Genomic DNA, 22,215 nt, shown 5'->3' on the forward strand with positions numbered 1-22,215 from the left:
TGGTGGTCAGACTTTGGGGAGCCAGGAGGCGAGTTACTTCCTGCAAAATTCCCAGCATCTGACCTGCTGGCCCAGTTGAGTTTCTGTGATCATCTTTCTCCCGCTGGATGTTGATGGTGGGGCATTCAGCAATGCTAATACCATTGAATGTCAAGGGAATGAGGATATTCTCTATCTTGTTGGAGCTAGTTGTTGCTCTACAATTGTGCAGCATGAATGTTACTTGTCTTTTATCACACCAAGCCTGAATACTATCCAGGTCTTATTGCATGAGGACACTCGGTGCTTCATTATTTATTTCAAGAGTTGGAAGTGGAATTCAAACTTGCTGAAATTATACAGGACCTTGGCGAGACCACATCAGGAATATTATGTAGTTTTTGTCTCCTTAGCTGAGGATGGGTGTTCTTGCTATTGAGGGAGTGCAGCGAAGGTTTACCAGACTAATTTCTGAAGTGGTGGGACTGACATTTGAGGAAAGATTGAGTTGGTTAGGATTATATTCGCTAGAGTTTAGAAGAATTAAGGAAGATCTCATTGAAGCCTATAAAATTCCAACAGGACTAGACCCGATAGATGCAGGAAGGATGTTCCCGTTGGTCGGGTAGTCCAGAGTAAGGGGTCACGGTCTAAGGATACAGGGTAAACCATTTGAGACTGAAACGAGAAATTTCTTCACCGAGAGTGACCCTGTGGAATTCGTACAGGAAATAGTTGAGGTCAGAACATTGTATGTTTTCAAGAAGGAGTTAGACATAGTACTTGGGGCCAAAGGGATCAAAGAACATGGGGGGTGGGGGCTGGTGGGAAGCAGGAACAGGTTACTGAGTTGGATGATCAGCCATGATCAGAATAAATGGCAGAGCAGGTTCGAAGGGCCAAATGGCCTCCTCCTTCTATGTTCTGTGTTTCTATGAATTGAGCACTGGACAATCATCAGCAAGTGTCCCCTCCTCTGACTTTATGATGGAGCAAAGAGTCATTAATGAAGCAGCGGAAGGTGATTTGGACTTCGGATCTAGCCTTGAGGAGCTTATGAAGTGATATCCTGCAATCGAGTTGATTGGCCTCCACCAACCACAACCTTCCTTTGTGACAAGTATGGCTTCAGCCAGTGGAGATTTTTATCCCTCCCGATTTCCATTTTCTTTAATACCATACTTGGTCAATTGCTGCCTTGATCTCACTCTCACATTCCGTCTGAGTTTCAACTCTTTTGTGCATGTTTGGACCAAAGTATTTTATGGTCTGGAGCCAAATGGCCTTGGCAGAATCCAGACCGAATATTGGTGAGCAGGTTATTGGCGAGTGCAGAATATTGGTGAGCAGGTTATTGGCGAGTACAGAATATTGGTGAGCAGGTTAATGGCGAGTAAATGGTGCTTGAAAACATTGTAGAAATGTAAAAGCATTAAAAAATAGGAGCCTACTCTGCCATGATCATGGATGAACCTCTTATCTCAGTGCAGTACTGTAGCACTCATCTCATATCTCCCTTGACACCTTAAGAGTCTAGAAATCGATTGTCTGACACCTTCTAATGGTTTGTTGATGATTGAGAGTAGAATGATCTTGCTAAATTGGATTTATCCCATTCACAAAAAAACAGAATATAGCTGGGCAGTTTTTAACTTTGTCAGGTGGATGCTGTGTTCTAGCTGTACAGGGACAGTTTGGCAAGAGGCATTGCCAGCTTTGGAGCATACGTCTTCAATACTGCAGTTGCAAGTTGTTGGAACCCATTTCCTTTGTATCCAGAGTGCTCAGTTATTTTGCAATTGCATTTAGTCCCATGTTGCTTCACCAAGTTGGCGCCTCATTTTTAGATGTGTCTGGTGCTGTTTCTGACATGTGGTTCCACACTTCCCATTGAAGCAAAGTACCTGGACCTGCACCGTAAGTGCTGTAAGATACAGGGTATGGACCGGGTGTTGGAAGGTGGAATTAGAAAGGGCAGCTGGGCGTCTGCTGGCTGGCATGGACAAGATGGGCCGAATGGCCCCTTCTCTGCTATAACATTTCTATGATCTCCCTGATGTGATAGTATTAGTAGTGGAACGGCTAGTTTAGCTCACTTGGCTAGACAGCTGGTTTATGATGCAGAGCAAGGCCAGCAGTGCAAGTTCAATTCCTGTACCATCTGAGGTTATTCATTAAGGCCCTGCTTTCTCAACCTTGCCCCTTGCCTGAGGTGTGGTGATCTTCGGGTTAAATCACCGCCAGTCAGCTCTCCCCCTCAAAGGGGACAGCAGCCTATTGTTATCTGGGACTATGGCCTCCCCTAATGAGGGATATACCGGGCCACGAGGTTACAGATTGTGATGGAATTCACAAGGCCAGTAGTGTCTTGTGTGGGTCCAGTTTTGAGCTGCTTGATCTGTTCTGAATCTACCTCGCGTCTCACAGGGTAAGGAGCATACAACATAAGAGGGTGTGAAGATGAGACTGTCTCCACGAGGACTGTGCTGTGGTCACTCATGCTGACACTGTCATGGATAGATGCACCAGCATTAGGTAGATTGGTGAGGTCAAGTAGATTATTTTCCTCCTGGTTTCCGTGCCAGTTGCCATAGGCCCAATCTATTAGCGACGTCCTTCATAACTTGATCAGTTATACAACTGAGTGATTCTTGCTTCTACACAATTAAGTCCACCCACATTCATAGAATCATAGATTTTATATTGCAGATGGAGGCCTTTTGGCCCATCAAGTCTGCACTGGCCCTTGGAAAAAGCACCCATCTAAAGCCCACACCTCCACCGTATCCCCATAACCCCTCCTAACCTTTTGAAAACTAAGGGGAAATTTAGCATTGACAATCCACCTACCTTGCACTTCTTTGGATTGTGGAAGGAAACCCATGTAGACACGGGGAGAAAGTGCAAAGTCCACACAGATGGTCACCTGAGGCTGGAATTGAACACGGGTCTCTGGAGTTGTGAAACAGCAGTACTAAACACTCTGCCACTGTGCCACCCCATTCTGTGCCCTTGCTACCCTCTGTGTTAGTCCCAAGTGGTGCTCAACATGAAGGGATATTGATTCATTATCTGAGGGAGAGTGGTAGATGATAATTAGCTGGAGGTTTCCTTGCCCATGTTTACCCGATGCGATGAGGTATCAGGTTAAGTCTGCCAGTGGGACAGTACGTACCCAGCGATGAGGATGGAGGAGTGTGGGATGTTGGCTGAAATATTTGATTTACCATCTGGTTTTATTCTTCTTAAACATTTTCATGCAAATGACTGACTTGCGGAATTTAAATTCCTCCAGCTGCCATTGTAGAATTTGGACTTTTGTCAGGACCATTAATCCAGACCTATGGATTGCTAGTTCTGTCATATGACCACTATGCAAGAGTGACTGTAAGTTCACAAAACAGTTGCAATTATAACTTTTGCTGAATAATTCATGTATACGTGATGCACTGCCTCCTGTATTTTGTGTGGAAATTATAGAACAGTTTATTAAAAAATGGTTAGAATAATATTAAAATACTATCTTTTTTTCTTTTCCAGCTGTCCAACGAACCTTTGACAAATGTCCTTCACTTGAAGAATTTATCTTTCTGCTGCAGAATCTGTGTTCAGCAGAATGGCGAGTGTACATCCTTCTGGGCCCATAAAATCATAATAACACATTGACTTTGAGATACGATCAACACATTTTTACTGAAAACCTGCATCATGTTGAATTCTGCTATATGGAGCAAAGAGAAGTCCAATGTGACACTTCGTGATGAACCCAAATATTATTTGGTTCCTCAAGAATGTAGTGCAATTGATAAACATACTCAAATACCTTTAAGACTAGTTAAAGGTCGTATGCTAATACTTCATGATCGAGGTCCTCACATGTCAAATGTTCATTCTAACAAGAATAAAAGAGGGGTTATTACTGTGCAGTGCTTAGAACAGCCATATACTGTCATGCTTGTTGAAGAAAAAGATTTGCAAGAAATTGAGGGCAGGGTAGCTGAACTGCTTTTAGCTGTTTCAGCCTGTGATGAGAGGCATGTTCTGTCCAAAAACAAACCAAAACTGCAGAAAGCACTCCAGATTGATTATGATTCTCGGGTTAAAGTTCAGCTGCGGTCTGGTGATGAGAAAGTGCCCGGTATTGTACGATTCAAGGGATCGTTGCTACAGAGCAAGTTGCTGTGTGAATTATGTTTTGGAGTGGAATTGTTGGTAAGTGTTCAAATTCTTTTCTGTTTCTTGAAAGTAATAAGGTAAATTATATTGAACTAAAAGAGGGGGAGGGAGGTAGAAACTTTATATCTTTCCCAATTAACTTTAATGTTGAATAATCAAAGGCTGCAATCCTTAAATCAGCTCATTTTCTGCCTTAATCATTATTCTGCATGCTTGCTCTGAAAAAAGCAATTTCTTTCCTGCTTTGTGAAGTCCTATAGGATACACATTGGCCTCTATCTGTCAGAGCAGATCCTGAACAGAGTGAAAAATTAAGAATTCTTAGTGGACCTTCCACGCTTTAACGAGGGAAGTTGGAGAATGAAGTTTATCTTGTCACAATTGTCACTTTGGTGAAGGTTCTCTCTCCCACCTTTTCTGCATCCTTTTATCTATTTTTAAAAACATTTTTTAATCTTGTATTTTTTACTTGTAATTCTTTCCCCTTTTTCCTCTTTTGAATGGTCCAGACAGCATGGCATTGTGTAGTTAATAAAGGACCATAAGACATAGGAGCAGAATTAGGCCACTCAGCCCATTGATCTGTTCCGCCATTCAATCATGGCTGATATTTTTCTCATCCCCATTCTCCTGCCTTCTCCCCATAACCCCTGATCCCCAGATTGATCAAAAACCTATCTATCTCTGTCTTAAAGACACTCAGTGATTTAGCCTCCACAGCCTTCTGCGGCAAAGAGTTCCACAGATTCACCACCCTCTTGCTGAAGAAATTCCTCCTCATCTCTGGTTTAAAGGATCATCCCTTCCGTCTGAGATTGTGTCCTCTGCTTCTAGGTTTTCCTACAAGTGGAAACATCCTCTCCACGTCCACTCTATCCAAGCCATGCAGTATCCTGTAAGATCCCCCCTCATCCTTCTAAACTCCAAAGAGTACAGACCCAGAGTCCTCAACCGTTCCTCATACGACAAGCTCTTCATTCCAGGGATCATTCTTGTGAACCTCCTCTGGACCCTTTCCAAGGCCAGCACATCCTTCCTTAGATACAGGGCTCAAAACTGCTTACAATACTCCAAATGGGGTCTGACCAGAGCGTTACATAGCCTCAGAAGAACATCCCTGGTCTTGTATTCTAGCCCTCTCAACAAGAATGCTAACATTGCATTTGCCTTCCTAACTGCCGACTGAACCTGCATGTTAACCTTAAGAGAATCATGAACAAGGACTTCCAAGTCCCTTTGTGCTTCTGATTTCCTAAGCAGCTTCCCATTTAGAAAATAGTCTCTGCCTCCATTTCTCCTTCCAACGTGCATAACCTCACACTTTTCCACATTGTATTCCATCTGCCACTTTGCCCACTCTCCTAGCCTGTCCAAGTTCTTCTGCAGCCTGTCTGCTTCCTCAATACTACATGCCCCTCCACAGATCTTTGTATCATCTGCAAACTTAGCAACAGTGCCATCAGTTCCTTCCTCCAGATCATTAATGTATATTGTGAAAAGTTGTGGTCCCAGCACTGACCACTGAGATACACCACTAGTCACCAGCTGCCATTGTGAAAAAGACCCCTTTATCCCCACTCTCTACCTTCTGCCAGTCAGCCAATCCTCTATCCATGCCAGGATCTTACCCTTAACACCATCGGCTCTTAACCTCTTTAACAGTCTCCTATCCGGCACCTTGTCAAAGCCCTTCTGGAAATCAAAATAAAGCATGTCTACTGGTTCTCCTTTGTCTAACTTCCTTGTTACTTCCTCAAAGAACTCCAGCAGATTTGTCAGACGTGACCTCCCCTTGACGAAGCCGTGCTGACTCAGTCCTATTTTATCATGCACTTCCAAGTGCTCCGCGATCTCATCTTTAATAATGGACTCCAAAATCTTACCAATGACCAAAGTCAGGCTAACCGGCCTATAATTTCCCGTCTTCTGCCTCCCTCCCTTCTTAAACAGTGGTGTTACATTAGCCACTTTCCAGTCCTCTGGGGCCCTTCCTGCCTCCAGTGATTCCTGAAAGATCACCACCAGTGCCTCCACAATCTCCTGAGATATCTCTTTTAGAACCCTGGGGTGTAGTCCATCCAGTCCAGGTGATTTATCCACCTTCAGACCTTTCAGTTTCCCCAGAACCTTCTCCTTCGTAATGGTCACTGCATTCGCTTCTGCCCCCTGGTTCTCCTGGAGCTCTGGCATCCCACTGGTGTCTTCCACTGTGAAGACTGTTGCAAAGTTCGCCTGCCATTTCTTTATTTCCTATTATTACTTCTCCAACCACATTTTCCAGTGGTCCAATATCTATTTTTGCCTCTCTCTTACCTTTTATATATTGAAAAAAACTCTTCCTATCTTCCTTTACATTACTAGCTAACTTGCACTCAGATTTCATCTTCTCCCCCCTTATTGTTTTTTTAGTTGTCCTCTGCTGCTGTTAAAGGCTTCCCAATACTCTGGCTTCCCCCTAATTCTCGCCACTTTGTATGCTTTTTCTTTAGCTTTTATGCTGTCCTTGACTTCCCTCGTCAGCCATGGATGTTTCCTCCTCCTTGGGATGAATTTCTGTTGTGCCTCCTGAATAACCCCCCAAAATTCCTGCCTTTGCAGTTCCATTGTCTTCCCTGCTAGTCTCCTTTTCCAATCAACTCTGGCCAGCTCCTCCCTTATGTCTTTGAAGTTACCCTTATTTAATTGTAATACCGTTACATCTGATTGCAGCTTCTCCGCCTCAAACTGCAGGGTAAATTCTATCATGTTGTGGCCACTGCTCCCTAAGGATTCCTTCACCTTAAGTTACCTAATCAAGTCTGCCTCATCACACATCACCAAATCCAGAATTGCCTGTTCCCTAGTGGGCTCTTGTCACAAGCTGCTCCAAAAAAAGTCTCTTAGACATTCCTCAAATTCGCTTTTCTTGGGATCCACTACCAACCTGATTTTCCCAGTCCACCTCCATATTGTAGTCCCCCATGATTATTGTGATATTGCCTTTTTTACATGCCTTTTCTAACTCCTGATTTATTTTCTGCTCCACATCCTGACTACTGCTAGGGGGCCTGTACATACCTCCCATCAGGGTCTTTTTACCTTTGCGATTCCTCAACTCTACCCACAGACATTCTATGCCTTCTGATCCTACATCGCTCCTTGCTATCGATTTAATTTCATTCCTCACTAACAATGCAACCCCGCCCCCTTTGCCCATCTGCCTGTCCTTTCGATCGGACACACATCCTTGGATATTTAGATCCCAGCCCTGACGTCCCTGTGATGTCCACAACATAGTTCCGGCCAATTTCAAGGTGTGCAACAAGCTCATTTACCTTGTTTCGTATACTGCACGTATTTAGGTACAACACCCTCAATCCTGCATTGACCACCTCCCTTTTCACAATTGTCACCTTTTTTGCTCTGCCTGAGGGTGATGTTGTTCTTTTATTTTGGCTCTTTATTTCCCCTTCAGTTATTACACCTTCTAAGATCACATTCTGGTTATCACCCACCTGCCATACTAGTTTAAATCCTCCCGAGTGAATCTAGCAAATCTTCCAGCCAGGATATCAGTGCCCTCCAGTTTAGATGCAACCCGTTCTTCTTGTACAGGTCCCATCTGCCCCGGAAGAGATCGCAATGGTCCAAAAATCTGAAACCCTCCCTCCTACATCACCAGTTTAGCCACCTGCAAAAGTCTGTGGAAAATGTGGCTTCCCACCCCCTCTAACACCTTTATTTTCTATCTAGCTTCCATAACCCCTTTCTTCACTAACACTGTTTTACTACACTGTTAGCCCTACAAATTCTCAACACCATCCAACCCCACTTCCCTGTCACTCATTTCACTCTTAACCCTTCAGGTACTTTTTTCATGACTTCCATTTGCTGCTCCTTCTCCCAGCCCAGGATATATGGATAGGAGACTTCAAAACTCCTGCCTCCACCCCCCACCCCTCATTTCTCTCTCTCTTAACTTTTATTTTTGAAACTATAACATTTCTTTGGGAGGACCCAGACAGGTAGTTGGCGAGTTTTAAAAGAAAAATGCAGCATGAGGTGGTGTGTCATGGGAAGCCGTAGATTAACATTGGGAATCGTATTAGAGTGCACCTACTGACATTGCAGGAAATTGGATTAGCTATGTAGACCGTTATCATACGGAAAGTAATAATAATGATTATTATTAAGTAGACTGTTAACACATGGAAAGTTCCACAGGTGACATGGACAAAGTGGTTTTGATAAAGCATAAGATGACAATTTTGGTATGCCAATATTCCTATCATTTGCATAATAAAATAGACCGTGAGAAAATTGTGTAGTCTTAAGTATTTTTAGAATATGATTTTGGCCAGCATAAATTTTTATTTCAGCAGGCACTAAAGTCTTTACCATTGCATTATGATAAATTATTTTTTTTCTACCTTAAACTTCTCATCATTATGTTCTCATTTAGAAATTTGAAACTTACTGAAAATCAAACTTTTATTTTCTACATAGAATGACAACACAAGAGCACGGTACTTTATATCAATAAGAGCATTCTAGTCTGAGGAGTGGTGACTGCAAATATTTTCAATTTCTGTTTCCATACTGTGCTGTGAAGTAACACAGTGAATCAGAGCTGTGTAGTCAGATGATGACAAGTAGGCGTGTGGAATTTCCAGATGCCAGTATCTCAGTCAGAAAATGGTCATCCTTTACTGTAGTCTGCAGTGGTCCGAGAAGTAGAAGGAATAAGATGAGAGGAAATGGGGAATAATTAAGCTTGGGAAGATGTGGCTAAATTCTTGGGTCTATGTTCCAATGCGAATGACAAATAGAAAATACTGGAAATCCTCAACAGATCAGATTTGATTTTCCTGGAATATTGATAGGTTTTTCTCTTGGTAAATATTATACTCCAGTTCTGTCATTGCTTCAGAAAGACAGTAAGCTACTTAAATAAGACAAGTTCCTCAAAATACTGAGACCTGCTATCCTGTCAATGTTACTTTGTACCCTTCTCAATGATGTCCTTCCTATGTTTATGGTGACACAACACACCATGAAAGCTAATCAGGGCATAAACCTGTTTTCACCTTGATTTGTCTTCTGTTCCTCTGTTACTGCAACACACCTTGTTTGTTTTCACTGAAGCCAGCTAATGGTTTCAACATTTTTGTTTGTAAACACGCAACATCCAGATCCCTTTCCTGATGAGCAGGGTTTATATGTGCATGTTTTTATTCTGGTTGCTTGCTGCCAAAGTAATCATTTTACATTTATCTGAAGTTCATTTACATTCTCTGGACTAGTTTCCTCAAATTAATAGCTTTAAAATTTGAAAATTATTCCTTATTTGTTTTCCTATATTTCCTCGTTTTTGAATTCCTGTTTCCTTTTGCAATCCTTATTCAAGTAATTTACATAGTTTACATGTGATATTCCAAGTTAAAATGCAAAATATAATAATTGGGAGAACTCCACAGACTAAATGCATGAGTGAATAAAAACAGTAAGTACCACAAAAGTGACGTAAAGTTTTAGGTCTTCAAATATTCTCCTTGTCACTAATGTAAGTGATCCAAATGTTTTTCTTCACAAGCTTACTGTACTGTCCATTAAACCTGGGGTGTAACGATAGGACCCATGAGTGATTTGAACCGGGTATTGGCTTTTCTTTCATGCACTTCCTTTGTATGAACTGAGAAATACTTTGATAACGCATTCTCTCCATTCGGTGAATTCACCAGTAAACCTGTCCTAAAAATTGGCTACCACCTACCTCTTTGGTATAAAGAAAGACTCTCCTAATTTCAAAAGGAATTGGGGCTGTCTTGGGTTGAAATGGTGGACCACCATTGCATTAGAATTAGTCTAAGATGTGAAATTCTACAAATGAACACATTTGGCTTTAACATGCATCATCAATGTCTTGGGTCTGTTGATTATGTTTTAACCCTGTGAGCAGTCACTTTGGTTGGAATGTAGCATTTCAACAGATTCCAAAATTCTTACTGTTTTAAAAAAAAAAAATCGCAATGTGACACTTAATCAAACAACTGTTTTCTCACTGGTCTTTTTGATTGTAGGGAATGTACCTGCTATTATAACCTTTTGTGGTTTGTATATGGATAGCCAGTTATTTATTTTGTGTAATATCTTTATTCTTCAGTTTATTTGAAGCCTATTTTATTAAGGTATTAATGTCTTGGATTTAACAGGAAGAAGGCAGGGGTCAAGGCTACACCGATGGCTCATACAAAGGAAAACAGCTCTTTAGGTGTGAAGATGATTGTGGAGTTTTTGTTCCTTTTGACAAACTGGAACTTGTTGAAGAAGAAGATGACACTGAACTCCAATCTGGCAACATTGAAATGTTTCTGTACAGTGAGAAGTCTGCAATAGAAATTAACTCCAGGGTGTCTACATACATAGAAAATGAACTAATGTTTGGAACAGTCGTATTTTGCGGTCTACTATCAGGAAAAGAAGACTATGGCTATTTTTTAGGTGTTGACATGGTGAGAAGATTTCTTTGTAAGTGTTTATGATTTTATTCTCTGATGTGGAACACCTTCTGCTGCTACATTTGAAACTAGTTGTCACCTGTCTCTGAGGGTGAGCATTGAACTAATTTTTCTTTTGGAAATGTTGAGTCTAATGATGTCAAGAACTACACCTATGAATACAGCTTCATCAATGACGCAATTGAAACACCCTTCAACCATAAGGCCAAAAGAAAGGGAACGGGAGTAGGCTGTTCGGCCCATTGAGCCTGCTCCGCCATTCAATAGGATAATGGCAGAAATGGCGTTCCTCACGTCCACTTGCTTGCCCTTTGCCCGCAACCCTTGATTCCCTTACTGATCAAGAATCTATCTATCTCAGCCTTAAATATCCACAAGGACCCCTCCGCTCACTGGCAAGGAATTCCAAAGACACTCAATCCTAAGAGAAAAAAAATCCTCATCGCAAGCTTAAATTGGCACCCTTCAATCCTGAGACTCCCATGAGGGGCAACATCCTCTCAGCAAGTATCCTGTCCTCCCTCTCGAGGTAATTTGGACATTCTGAATTCTCCCTCTGTGTACCCGAACAGGTGCCGGAATGTGGCGACTAGGGGCTTTTCACAGTAACGTCATTGCAGTTTTAATGTAAGCTACTTGTGACAATAAAGATTATTATATCTCTCCCTGTCTCCGTTTCTCCCACCCTCCCTCTGTGTCTGTGTGTCTCCCATCCTCCCTCTCTGTGTGCGTCTGCCTCCCACCCTCCCTCTCTGTGTGCGTCTGCCTCCCACCCTCCCTCTCTGTGTGGGTCTGTCTGTCTGACTCCCACACTCCCTCTCTGTGTGCGTCTGTCTGTCTGTCTGTCTCCCACCCTCTCTGTGTACGTCTTTCTGTCTCCCACACTCCCTCTCTGTGTGCGTCTGTCTGTCTCCCTCCCTCTCTGTGTGCGTCTGCCTGTCTCCCACACTCTCTGTGGCCTCCAGTGCTCTCTAAGAGTTACTCCCTCTTTTCCCTTGCGCTCCAAAATCCCTAATCATTTACTTTAAAGAGCAGAAAAAAGAAGGGACTTATCATCACCTGTTTCACCAAACTCCAGCTGCACTCTGCAACAACACTGCAGCAAAGAAGGGACCTGCTTTAGTATAATGCTTTTGGTGCCTCAGGATCTTCACAGCCAATTAAGTATTTTTCAAAATGTTGTCTCTGTTTTATTGTAGAAAAATAAGCAGTCCGCTTGTGTACTAGATCCCACAAACACCGCTGCAATAAATGGCAAATTGCTTTTAAATTGTGTTGAATAAAGGGCAAATGTTGAACAGGTCACTGGAAGTATTCCCCTTCTCTTTGATTATGGTCCTCCCTCCCACTCTTTCCCCCCCCCCCCAACCCTGCATTTGAATTGCAATTATACCACATTCTGTTTATATTCACCAACATCTCTAAAAGCACCATTTTAGGTGGAAAGATAAATCTGAAGAAATGTTCAAAAGGGGAGGGGTCTGTGCAGTAGAAGAGAGAATCCAACATAGCAAAACAATGCCCATGAGAGGTGATATACATTTTTCCACTGTTCCTCCTCTGATTTTTCTTTTGTTGGTAAAGTCTGGTTTCAGGCAAGAAAATATAATAGCCCATGTGCTGTTTAAAAATGCAGGCCCATATGACTAAGAAGCAAAAGTGCTGTTGATTTTGTCTGATTCCCAATGGATAAATGTGCTGCATGATCTTCCCAAGCCTTGCAGACAGGGAAGGTCCTAGGTTCTGTCCCTTTTTTCAGCTAGGGGAGGAGTATATCTGGTTTCTTGCTCCTGTTGGCAGATAAATGGACCTTTGTTAGAAAGCTTGGATGGATAGACATCAGCCAAGGATTGGATCGTTGTAATGCCCTTCTCTGTTCAGCCTGAAATCCTGCCAGCATTTATTGGGGAAGCTTGCACAAAGCACCTGGGTGTGGGGCTAGAGGGCTGTTGGCAGCAATAAATTGAACCTCAGAAAAAATCTTCAGAAGTGGGGAGATCCCGCACTTAGACAACTGTGTTCAAGCTTCTTCAGAAAATATGTATAATATTCCTTTCTCTTGAAATAAAATTCTAAATGAGGAAAATTCTCCTTTTAGTAAGTATACCTTAGCAGTGCAGTAGCACAGTTGCTTTACAACTCCAGGGTCCCAAGTTCGATTCCCGGCTCGAGTCACTGTCTGTGCGGAGTCTGCGCGTTCTCCCTGTGTGCGTAGGTTTCCGCCGGGTGCTCCGGTTTCCTCCCACAGTCCAAAGATGTGCAGGTTAGGTGGGTTGGCCATGCTAAATTGCCCTCCGTGTCCAAAAAAGGTTAGTTGGGGTTACTGGGATAGGGTGGAGGCGTGGGCTCAAGTGGGGTGCTCTTTCCAAAGGCCAGTGCAGACTCGATGGGCTGAATGGCCTCCATCTGCACTGTAAATTCTAGACCTATGTTCTCACTTTGTCCCCCTGAGCCGAATGGATACTTTTTCCAATAATGTTTTTACTTTCCCCCCTTCGTTCAAAAGTATATGTGATCCAGGTGTATAGAATGCTTTGTATCCAGAATTACTTTTTCCAACATTTCTAGCATCTTGCCTCCTTTCTAAACCAAAAAGCCCAAGCCTCTGCAGTGCTTCATAGCAACTCTGATCTCTGGCACCAGGATTAAGCCTTTTGACTCTGCTGCCTTTTGTGCTTGAATGATTTCTTGGAGACCAGAATTAGATGCAGCATTAAGGGTGTGGTCTGGCCAGTGTATATAAATTTTGATGATTACCTTCTGTGACTCGAATTTTACTGTATTAGCAGTGCAATTTAACATTCCATTAGATTTGCTGCTTCGCATTGGTCAGACTTGGTCTACTAAGATTCCTAGGTCGCTTTGCCTTGTTCCTTTGCTATTTTAGCACCATTCGGTCACAGATTTTCCTTCCTGTGCATTTTAAACCTGGGTGCATTAAATTTGATATAATCTTTATTGTCACAAATAGACTTATTACACTGCAATGAAGTTACTGTGAAAAGCCCCTAGTCCCACATTCCGGTGCCTTTTTGGATGCACGGAGGGAGAATTCAGAATATCCAAATGACCTAACGGCACGTCTTTCGACACTTGTGGGAGGAAATCGGGGCACCTGGAGGAAACCCATGCAGACACAGGGAGAACATGCAGACTTTGCACAGACAGTGACCCAAGTCGGGAATTTAACCTGGGACCCTGGTGCTGTGAAGCAACGGTGCTAACCACTGTGCCGTCATTGTTCTGCCTACTAAATGCTTTGTCCAACGTATTGTCTGTTTTCTAATTGAGCTTCCAATTCTATGTTCCTTTCGGCTTGATGTAATCAGCAAATCTGACCACTTTGCATTGAATTGCTGAATTTAAATTTTTGTAAATTGGAAACTATTTTGGATCCAATACTGAGCGATGAGGCACCTTGTGAATCAGCATTTCTCTTCTCTCTCTCCCGCACCCTGCCACTATTGTATATAGTGCAGTGGGCAGGGGCAGGGGCGGGGGCGGCGGCCGGGGGGGGGGGGGGGGGGGGGGGGGGTAATGAACTGCTGCAGTGAAGGGTTCAGAAAACTGAAACACAAAGGTAATGGAATGGAATCAAGACGAAAAGTTCAGGTAGAGGAGAAAAATATTTAAAAGCCATTGCTGCAATATAACTACATTATTTGTATTATGTACAATGTATTCAGCATTAAACATGTATACTCTAGGCCGGGGCATTATTTTAATCCCTTGCGCAGTACAAGAATGCTTAATGTAAATAAAAACCACTGAACTATTAACATTTCTGTTTTCAGGACAATGTCTTGGGTGATTGGGATGGCACATGGGAAGGAAAAGTACTGTACAATATTCCACAAGGAAATGTCTCTCTTCTGTGGATAGAAGATGTAATACTAGGTACGATATACCTTCTGTTCCTTTAAAGTTATAAGAGTTAATTCTGGAAATTCCTTGCATTTAATCTTGATTCAAAATGTTTTTAAATTTAATGAAGTTTGTAGAGAAGATTGACCAAGTCACATGAGATTCTGTTGTCTTACTAAGAGATCTGTTGGAAGGCAAGAGGGGATGGCTTTCCGCGGCACCCCTCATTCTCGATGATGGGTCCCTCGATTGGGCACAGAGTGGCTGTGAGCTAGGGTCCCCTTGCCCTTCAACGCCACAGGGTTTTCTAGGCAGTCTCCTCAGATGGCAAGAACCCTGCCTGCTGCTGGTTAAATGCCATCTATGGTGGGATAAGGCTCTTGAGTGCCTCAATTTGTCTGCAGGTGGGAAAGGTACCTCCTATCCTTCCTGCCCTGAGCTTGACCGGGAGAGGTAGGAAAGCAGCAAGGTTCTCATCTGAACCCGCCCGTCTCTGAATTCCACTTGGGGAAGGTGGGGGGTATTAAATTCCTTCCAAGGTGTATGTTCACATTCAGTTAGTTCACACCATGAGTTATGGTTGCTTGCATAAATTACTGTTGCTGGAGCATTAGTGTATGTTGTTACGTTCTTTATGATGTCACAGAGCTCTATCTTTAACCGTGCAATGTAAATCTGTACAATGTTTTGAGCCAGTCTGTTTAGCAGATGATACAAATTAATCTCTGAAGACGGAGACATGTATGTATTATAAAACTTTTCTCAATATTTGTTTTAAACAGAAAAGAAAAACACAATGTTAATGTCAGAGCCCTTGTAAACCATTCTTTATGCTCAAAATTTGAGAGGTGATATCATTAAATTGTTTAAGAACATTAAAGGATTTAGTAGGAGAGATGGAAACCATTTATTCTGGTGAGGAAAGTCCAGAATAAGGGGAGGTACGGTGGCACAGGGTTAAAACTGCTATCTCACAGCACCAGGGACCCAGGTTTGATTCGGCCTCGGGTGACTGTCTGTGTGTGAGTTTGCACTTTCTCCCTGTGCCTGCGTGGGTTTCTTCAGGGTCCTCCAGGGTCCTCCGGTTTCTTCCCACAGTCCAAAATTTTGCAGGTTAAGTGGATTGGCCATGATCAGCGTGCTGAGTTGCACCGATTGTAGAATGCACTTTCGGAGGGCCAGTACAGATTTGATGGGCCACATGGCCTCCTTCTGCGCTGTAGGGATTCTATTGATAAAATTATAGCTGGGTCAATCAGGGGTGATGTGAGGACTTAGGTTTGGAAATCTTGAACACTGTCTAGGTCACTTCGAAATGTTAAACCTGAGATTGATAGATTTTCATTAAACAAGAATATTAAGGGATAAGAAACCAAAAAGCATAAAAGGAAGGTACGGATTAGCAGTGATCTAACTGAATAGTGGAACTGGTTTGTGGGGCTGAATGGACCACATTTTTTCCAATGATTGTTACTCTGATCAAAACGATGCTCAACTGGGTTTTGTCAATATGGAACCTCTTGTGTTGTAATGAGACTGTGGATGTCCAAAAGAATCACAAATAGAATAGCATTTTTAAAATTTCTGTCATGACTAATATATGAGAGTGTGGTAAATAGAAAACTAAATTAAATATATCCTTTACATCTTGTATATTGACTAAACTATTTCTGAAGAAAATATACTTTTCAATGCAAGTTTGCTAATACATATGACCCACAATATTCCCCACAAATTTATCTGTATCATTAAATGTTCTGCATCTACCACGTTTGTCCATTTGGCCAAATTTCATGATTGTGATAAATAGCTATCATCTGGTAAATTAACTATGCTAATTGCTCACAAATTCAAAGTAATTAAAATTCCATTCCAAGCTTAGTAGAAAGATTTCCAAATTTCGCAATCATTGGACCAAATCGTTTTTCCCCCAGTTTGAAGCATTTGACATAAACCAAATTATTGAAATGTCACACGGTTTACCATTGCCATTTCCCTTTGTTGCTAAGATCAGTGTAGAACAGTTTAAAATAACATACCATAGAAGTTTAAAAAGTTGCACTATTCTGGGGATAGGACGAAGGGGAAAGAAATAATTTCTAAATTTAATTGGTGCTAGTCTGGTATGGGCGATCGGAAAATAATGTTACAATGTATAGGAGAGTGTCCTCTTTTGAGCAAAGCAAACTGGTTTTACCTGTCTGGGTTGTTGAAATTGTGTGTGCCTGAAAGAGTTCCAGTTTCTCAAATTGATGTGAGCCAAAATGTTAATATATATAATTGCTATACAGGTACCTACAGAAAACTCTACAATGAATGTATTGTATTTTGCACAAGTAAAATCAAACTGTCATGTATTTTGTAAACCATGCCTGGGCAGAAACTAAGAGAAAGGAAGGAACTGGAAATAATAGTTTTCTTCGCAGTTGATGCATTTAGTGGTAATAGAATGCTGTGAGCCAGGAAGCAGGTTAACAGAGAGATAGAGGGGGACTGCCAATCTCCGGAAACCGCTCAGCCGCAGATACTGAAGTCCAAAAGCCGGTTGTGCAAAAGGTCGTTTTCTTCGCTGAACTAAAGACCATTCCCAGTTCCTGTCACTTAGGCCATACAGTGTGGTAGTCATTGGCTAGATTTGACCAGTACATTTAGGCTTGTTATTTGGGAAATGGAGAAGTCTCAGTCGAATTTAGGATTACAGGTGAAATAGATGCTTTTGGGTTTCCAGTCTTTGAGGGACTAAGTGCTTACTGTTAATGTGCCAAAGTATAAGATTGTTCTATGTAGTGTTTCATTATCCTTCTTCTACTTTAGACAACAATAAAAGTATTTATTAATCAAAGAGATTTGATTTCCCACTGTTTCCGCAGACGTTTGTCACTAATATCCAAAAAAAACAACATTCCGTGCAAGAGCAGTGTTTTAGATGCACTTGCACATAACATCAGTGGGGTTTCATAACACTTGCTTCCATTGAGGTGTAAACAACAGAAATAGGTCTTCCTCCACCTACCTTTTCGCTGTATTTTTATGTAGTTTGAAACAATAAACTAAAGCTTTGAGCTTAATTGGGTTTGTTGGAATGAGGTTTCTCGGGCACTGCTGACGGCAGTGTCATGCTCTGGGATGCGTAAACAGTGTGCCCGCAGGTCTGCGAGATGCTGCTGTTAAATAAAATGTGAACCTGTGTTGAAGATAGTTACGTGTTAATGGGGTACTGTGCAAACATTGCAGACACCCCAGAATCACGACCGGTGAAACAAAGCTTTGTATCGAGAGGCATCAATGAAAAGATCTCTTCAAATGTGAGCAACAGATCAAAAAATAAAGGTAGGGCAGTTTTCTTTTCTGTTCCACATTGTGAAGATACTTTATTCATCAAACGTTGACCTGTAAAGCAACTAGTGCTCTAAATCTATTCCTACAGTTTATTTAGAACATGACCTCATGATGGGTTTCTGGAAGCTGCTGATACAAGATGACCACAATCTAGAATAGAATCTGGTCCATCAGGAATATAAATGTAACAGTACAAAATAGAACTGCTCAGGACCAGTAGCTTTGCACAGACTATGGATCAAACTTGGGACCTTTTTGGTATATGCTGTATTGACCAAGTAACCTGAACTGAATTGAAGTCCAATTGTTATTTTATAAGCATTAATTTGCATAGATGTTCAGACTTTGTTACAAGAACTGATTAGATGCTGCAGTGGGTAACTTTTAAGGTCTTTCTGGATGGATAAATTGATATTGGCTGAATGGCCTTCTTGTGACCCTGTAAAATATTTGCACAAAGTTGACAATTCACTGCGGTTATTTTTACATTCCAGAAACCATACTTAATTGGTGTATCAAAATAGGCAATATTTGTTTCCTGATGATCTGCTTGCAGTTGTGTAAGATGTTGTCCTGATATTTAACACATTACCATAAACGATAAATGTGTTCTTTTTATTACACAGTAAATTGTTTCAATATGTTTAATATTTAGCCCTTCAATTTGCTCTTGCCATGATTGTTTTCCAAAAGCAGGTGGAATGATGATTAAAATCAATAGCAATGTTAATTTCATAATCTTTATTATGGTCACAAGTAGGCTTGCATTAACACTGCAATGAAGTTACTGTGAAAATCTCCTCAATCAAGCCACATGGTACGCTGAATAAGATTCCTTTGATCTTTTAATACCTTGTTAAATTTTGTCATCAACAGGACTGGTTTCACAATCGGGAAAGTCTCCAGGACATAATCGGAGCCGATCTGAATTACGGTGTACATTAAATGGCACATCTATTGATCCACAAACAAAATCAAAAAGTACATGGTATATTGACGAAGGTAATGAACTTGGAATCAGCAGATATCATCTGAAATAATGCAATCACTGCATTATTTTGTGATTGATTGCAATTTCCTATACCACTGGTACTTCCTTGACGAAAGCCAACTTGGTTACAGCAGTTATTCATCAAGTAGGTGTGCTGTTGCCCATCTTTGATAAAAAGGTTTGAAGTTTTAAAATTGGTTTTAGATTTGCACAATCTTTGCACCAGCTTTTTGGAAAAAGTGCGCTGTTAATATAGATCACGAGCTAAAATAATTTAGCACTGTAATATATTAGTATTTATAATGGCGAGTTCAATTTATCTTTTATCTCTAAATCAGTGCAATTGACCATTCAATTCTGAGGTTAAAGGTCATTGAATTATACACTATGAAAAGAGCAGTGCCACCAATTCAATTGGGAAATGTTGAACGTGTAAGCAAATATGGGCAGATACGTTTGGTTTAAATAATAATCAATGGTTAAGTAGAATTAAGATTGTCAATTGCTAATCATTAGTTATTGACTCCTAGTAAATAAACTTTGGATTGAAGAAAAAATTCTGAATTCTTGAGAGAGTAAATGCTTAATGATCAAAGTTTAACTGAAATGTTAAAATTACTTATCTTAAAACACATGACAATCTGGCAATATCTTTGACTGTTGTGAATCTGGGCACATTCTTTTGGAACAGGACTGGGCCATTTAACCCCCAAGCCTGCTCCATCATTCAGTTAGATCATGGCTGATCATTTACCTTAATGCCACATTCCTATGCTATCTCCATATATCCCTTGTCCAACTAACTGACACCATGTTAAAACCTCATATTGAAGTTCATGACAAGAATCTGACATTTTATTAGCATACACTTATTGACTCAAATTTTCAATTACATCAAAATACTAATTCTAATTAATAGTTTAAGGCATGAAATTAGAATATATCATGCTCTTTACTATCTCAAATTAACTTTTAGGCAATTTAAAAAATAACATTCACTCCCTGTTTCTTTTAAATTGCAACAATTATTCACCAAGCATATCTAATCTCGGGTTGCAATTTGTAATATGTTTAATTTTTAAAAATTATTTTTCTTGCATTAATATCCATTTATTGATTGACGTTTGTCAGCGATTGAAAGTTAGATTAATCCTATGTTTTAGAAAGCGCAGGTTGCTTTGAACACAAGTTTAATATTTGTAGGCAATTGCATATTTTAAAATAATTTCTTGATATACATTAGACAATAAGGCAGCAACGTTGTTGGAAGTCATTAGATCGACTTCGTATGCCTGCTGTATGTTCCGTTATTTGATAATCTTTGTGAATAAGCAATGTTTTTTTATTTTTGATATGCAATTTTTTAGGCTGTCACTAAGAAAAGTTACTCGATTTCAAAGTAATTAACTGTATCTGAAGTGCTTTGGTACATTTGAGTAGGTATGAAATGATATATATATCTGCACAATTCCACTTTTTTATGTCCAATCTTTAATTGCTACTTCATACTCTACCACCTTGTAATAGCTGTTTCCCATTGTCATTTTAGCGAACTGGCCACATGTACTTCTCCAGGTTAAAGCTTGTAAATTAGCATTGATTTGGTTGACGTGGAAATTTATTTTTTTTACTTGGTTTAACCTTTTTGATGCTGCTCAAGTTACTGAATGTTAATCAACTAAATATCTTTATTTGAATTCTGTGATGTCTTGTTTTCTGTATATTCTGAATAAATGTAAGCTATTCGATTATCACTTACATAAGAACCAAGAGCAGGAGTAGGCCATCTGGCCCCTCGAGCCTGCTCTACCATTCAATAAGATCATGGTCGATCTTTATGTGGACTCAGTTCCACTTACCCGCCTGCTCTCTATCTATCTTTACCTTCGAAACAATCAACGAGGTAGCCTCAGCTGCTTCACTGGGTAGGGAATTCCACAGATTCACAACCCTTCGGGTGAAGAAGTTCCTCCTCAACTCAGTCCTATATCTGCTCCCCCTTATTTTGAGGCTATGCCCCCTAGTTCTAGTTTCACCCACCAATGGAAACAACCTCCCTGCTTCTATCTTATCTATTCCCTTCATAATTGTATATGTTTTATAAGATCAATGACTATAGTCCCAGTCTACTCAGTCTCTCCTCATAAGCCAATCCTCTCAACTCCAGAATCTAGTGAATCCTGCTGCACCCCCTCCAGTGCCAGTACATCCTTTCTCAAGTACTCCAGGTGTGGCCTCACCAGCACCCTATCAACAACCCTAGCAACATAATCTCCCTGTTTTTAAACTCCATCCCTCTAGCAATGAAATGCAAAATTCCATTTGCCTTCTTAATTACCTGCTGCACCTGCAAACTAACTTTTTGCAGTTCTTGCACAAGGACATCCAAGACTCTCTGCAGAGCATTATGCTGCAATTTTTACCATTCAAATAATAGTCCATTTTTCTGTTAATCCTACCAAAATAGATGACCTCACATTTACCAACATTGTCCATCTGCCGGACCCTTGCTCACTTATTTAAACTATCTATATCCCTCTGCCGATTTCCAGTGCCCTCTGCACACTTTACTCTACCACTCATCTTTGTGTTATCTGCAAACTTTGACACATTACACATGGTCCCAACTCCAAATCATCTATGTAAATTGTAAACAATTGCGGTCCCAAAACTCAATCCCTGAGGCACACCACTACCCACTGATCACCAACCAGAAAAATGCCCATTTATCCCCACTCTTTGCTTTCTGTTAGTTAACCAATCCTCTGTCCATGCTAATACATTACTCGTAAGGCTATGCACCTTTTATCTTATGCAATAGCCTTTTGTGCAGCACCTTATCAAATGCCTTCTTGAAATCCAGATGCACCACATTCACCGGTTCCCTGTTGTCCACTCCACTCATAATGTCCTCAAAGAATTGCAATAAAATGGTCAAACATAACCTGCCTTTCATGAGCCCAATGGGACAATTTCTATCCAGATTTCTCACTATTTCTTCCTTGATGATAGATTCAAGCATTTTCTCCATTACAGAAGTTAAGCTAACCGGCCTTTAGTTATCTGCCTTTTGTCTACCTTCTTTTTTAAACCGTGGCATCACATTTGCTGTTTTCCAATCTGCCAGAACCGTCCCAAAGTCCAGCGAGTTTTGGTAAATTACCACAAGTGCATTTGCTATTTCCCCCACCATCTCTTTTAGTCGATCACTTGTGGACTACCTCCTACAGAGGAAATGAAAAATGAAATGAAATGAAAATCGCTTATTGTCACAAGTAGGCTTCAAATGAAGTTACTGTGAAAAGCCCCTAGTCGCCACATTCCGGCGCCTGTTCGGGGAGGCTGTTACGGGAATCGAACCGTGCTGCT

General features: G+C 41.0%; 1 protein-coding gene across 1 annotated transcript in view; it reads left to right on the top strand.

The window, feature by feature from the left end:
* The window catches only part of cyld (cylindromatosis (turban tumor syndrome)), a 78,562-nt gene that overhangs the window by 6,351 nt on the left and 49,996 nt on the right, over window positions 1–22,215 (top strand). Inside the window, exons 2-6 of the mRNA XM_072518231.1 lie at window positions 3,520–4,191; window positions 10,347–10,646; window positions 14,447–14,549; window positions 17,751–17,846; window positions 18,732–18,857. Of these exons, the coding sequence (XP_072374332.1) occupies window positions 3,688–4,191; window positions 10,347–10,646; window positions 14,447–14,549; window positions 17,751–17,846; window positions 18,732–18,857 (1,129 nt within the window). The 5' untranslated portion in view covers window positions 3,520–3,687. The remainder of the gene's footprint in view (window positions 1–3,519; window positions 4,192–10,346; window positions 10,647–14,446; window positions 14,550–17,750; window positions 17,847–18,731; window positions 18,858–22,215) is intronic.

Source organism: Scyliorhinus torazame, chromosome 10 (assembly GCF_047496885.1).
Source record: "Scyliorhinus torazame isolate Kashiwa2021f chromosome 10, sScyTor2.1, whole genome shotgun sequence".
NCBI lineage: Eukaryota > Metazoa > Chordata > Chondrichthyes > Carcharhiniformes > Scyliorhinidae > Scyliorhinus > Scyliorhinus torazame.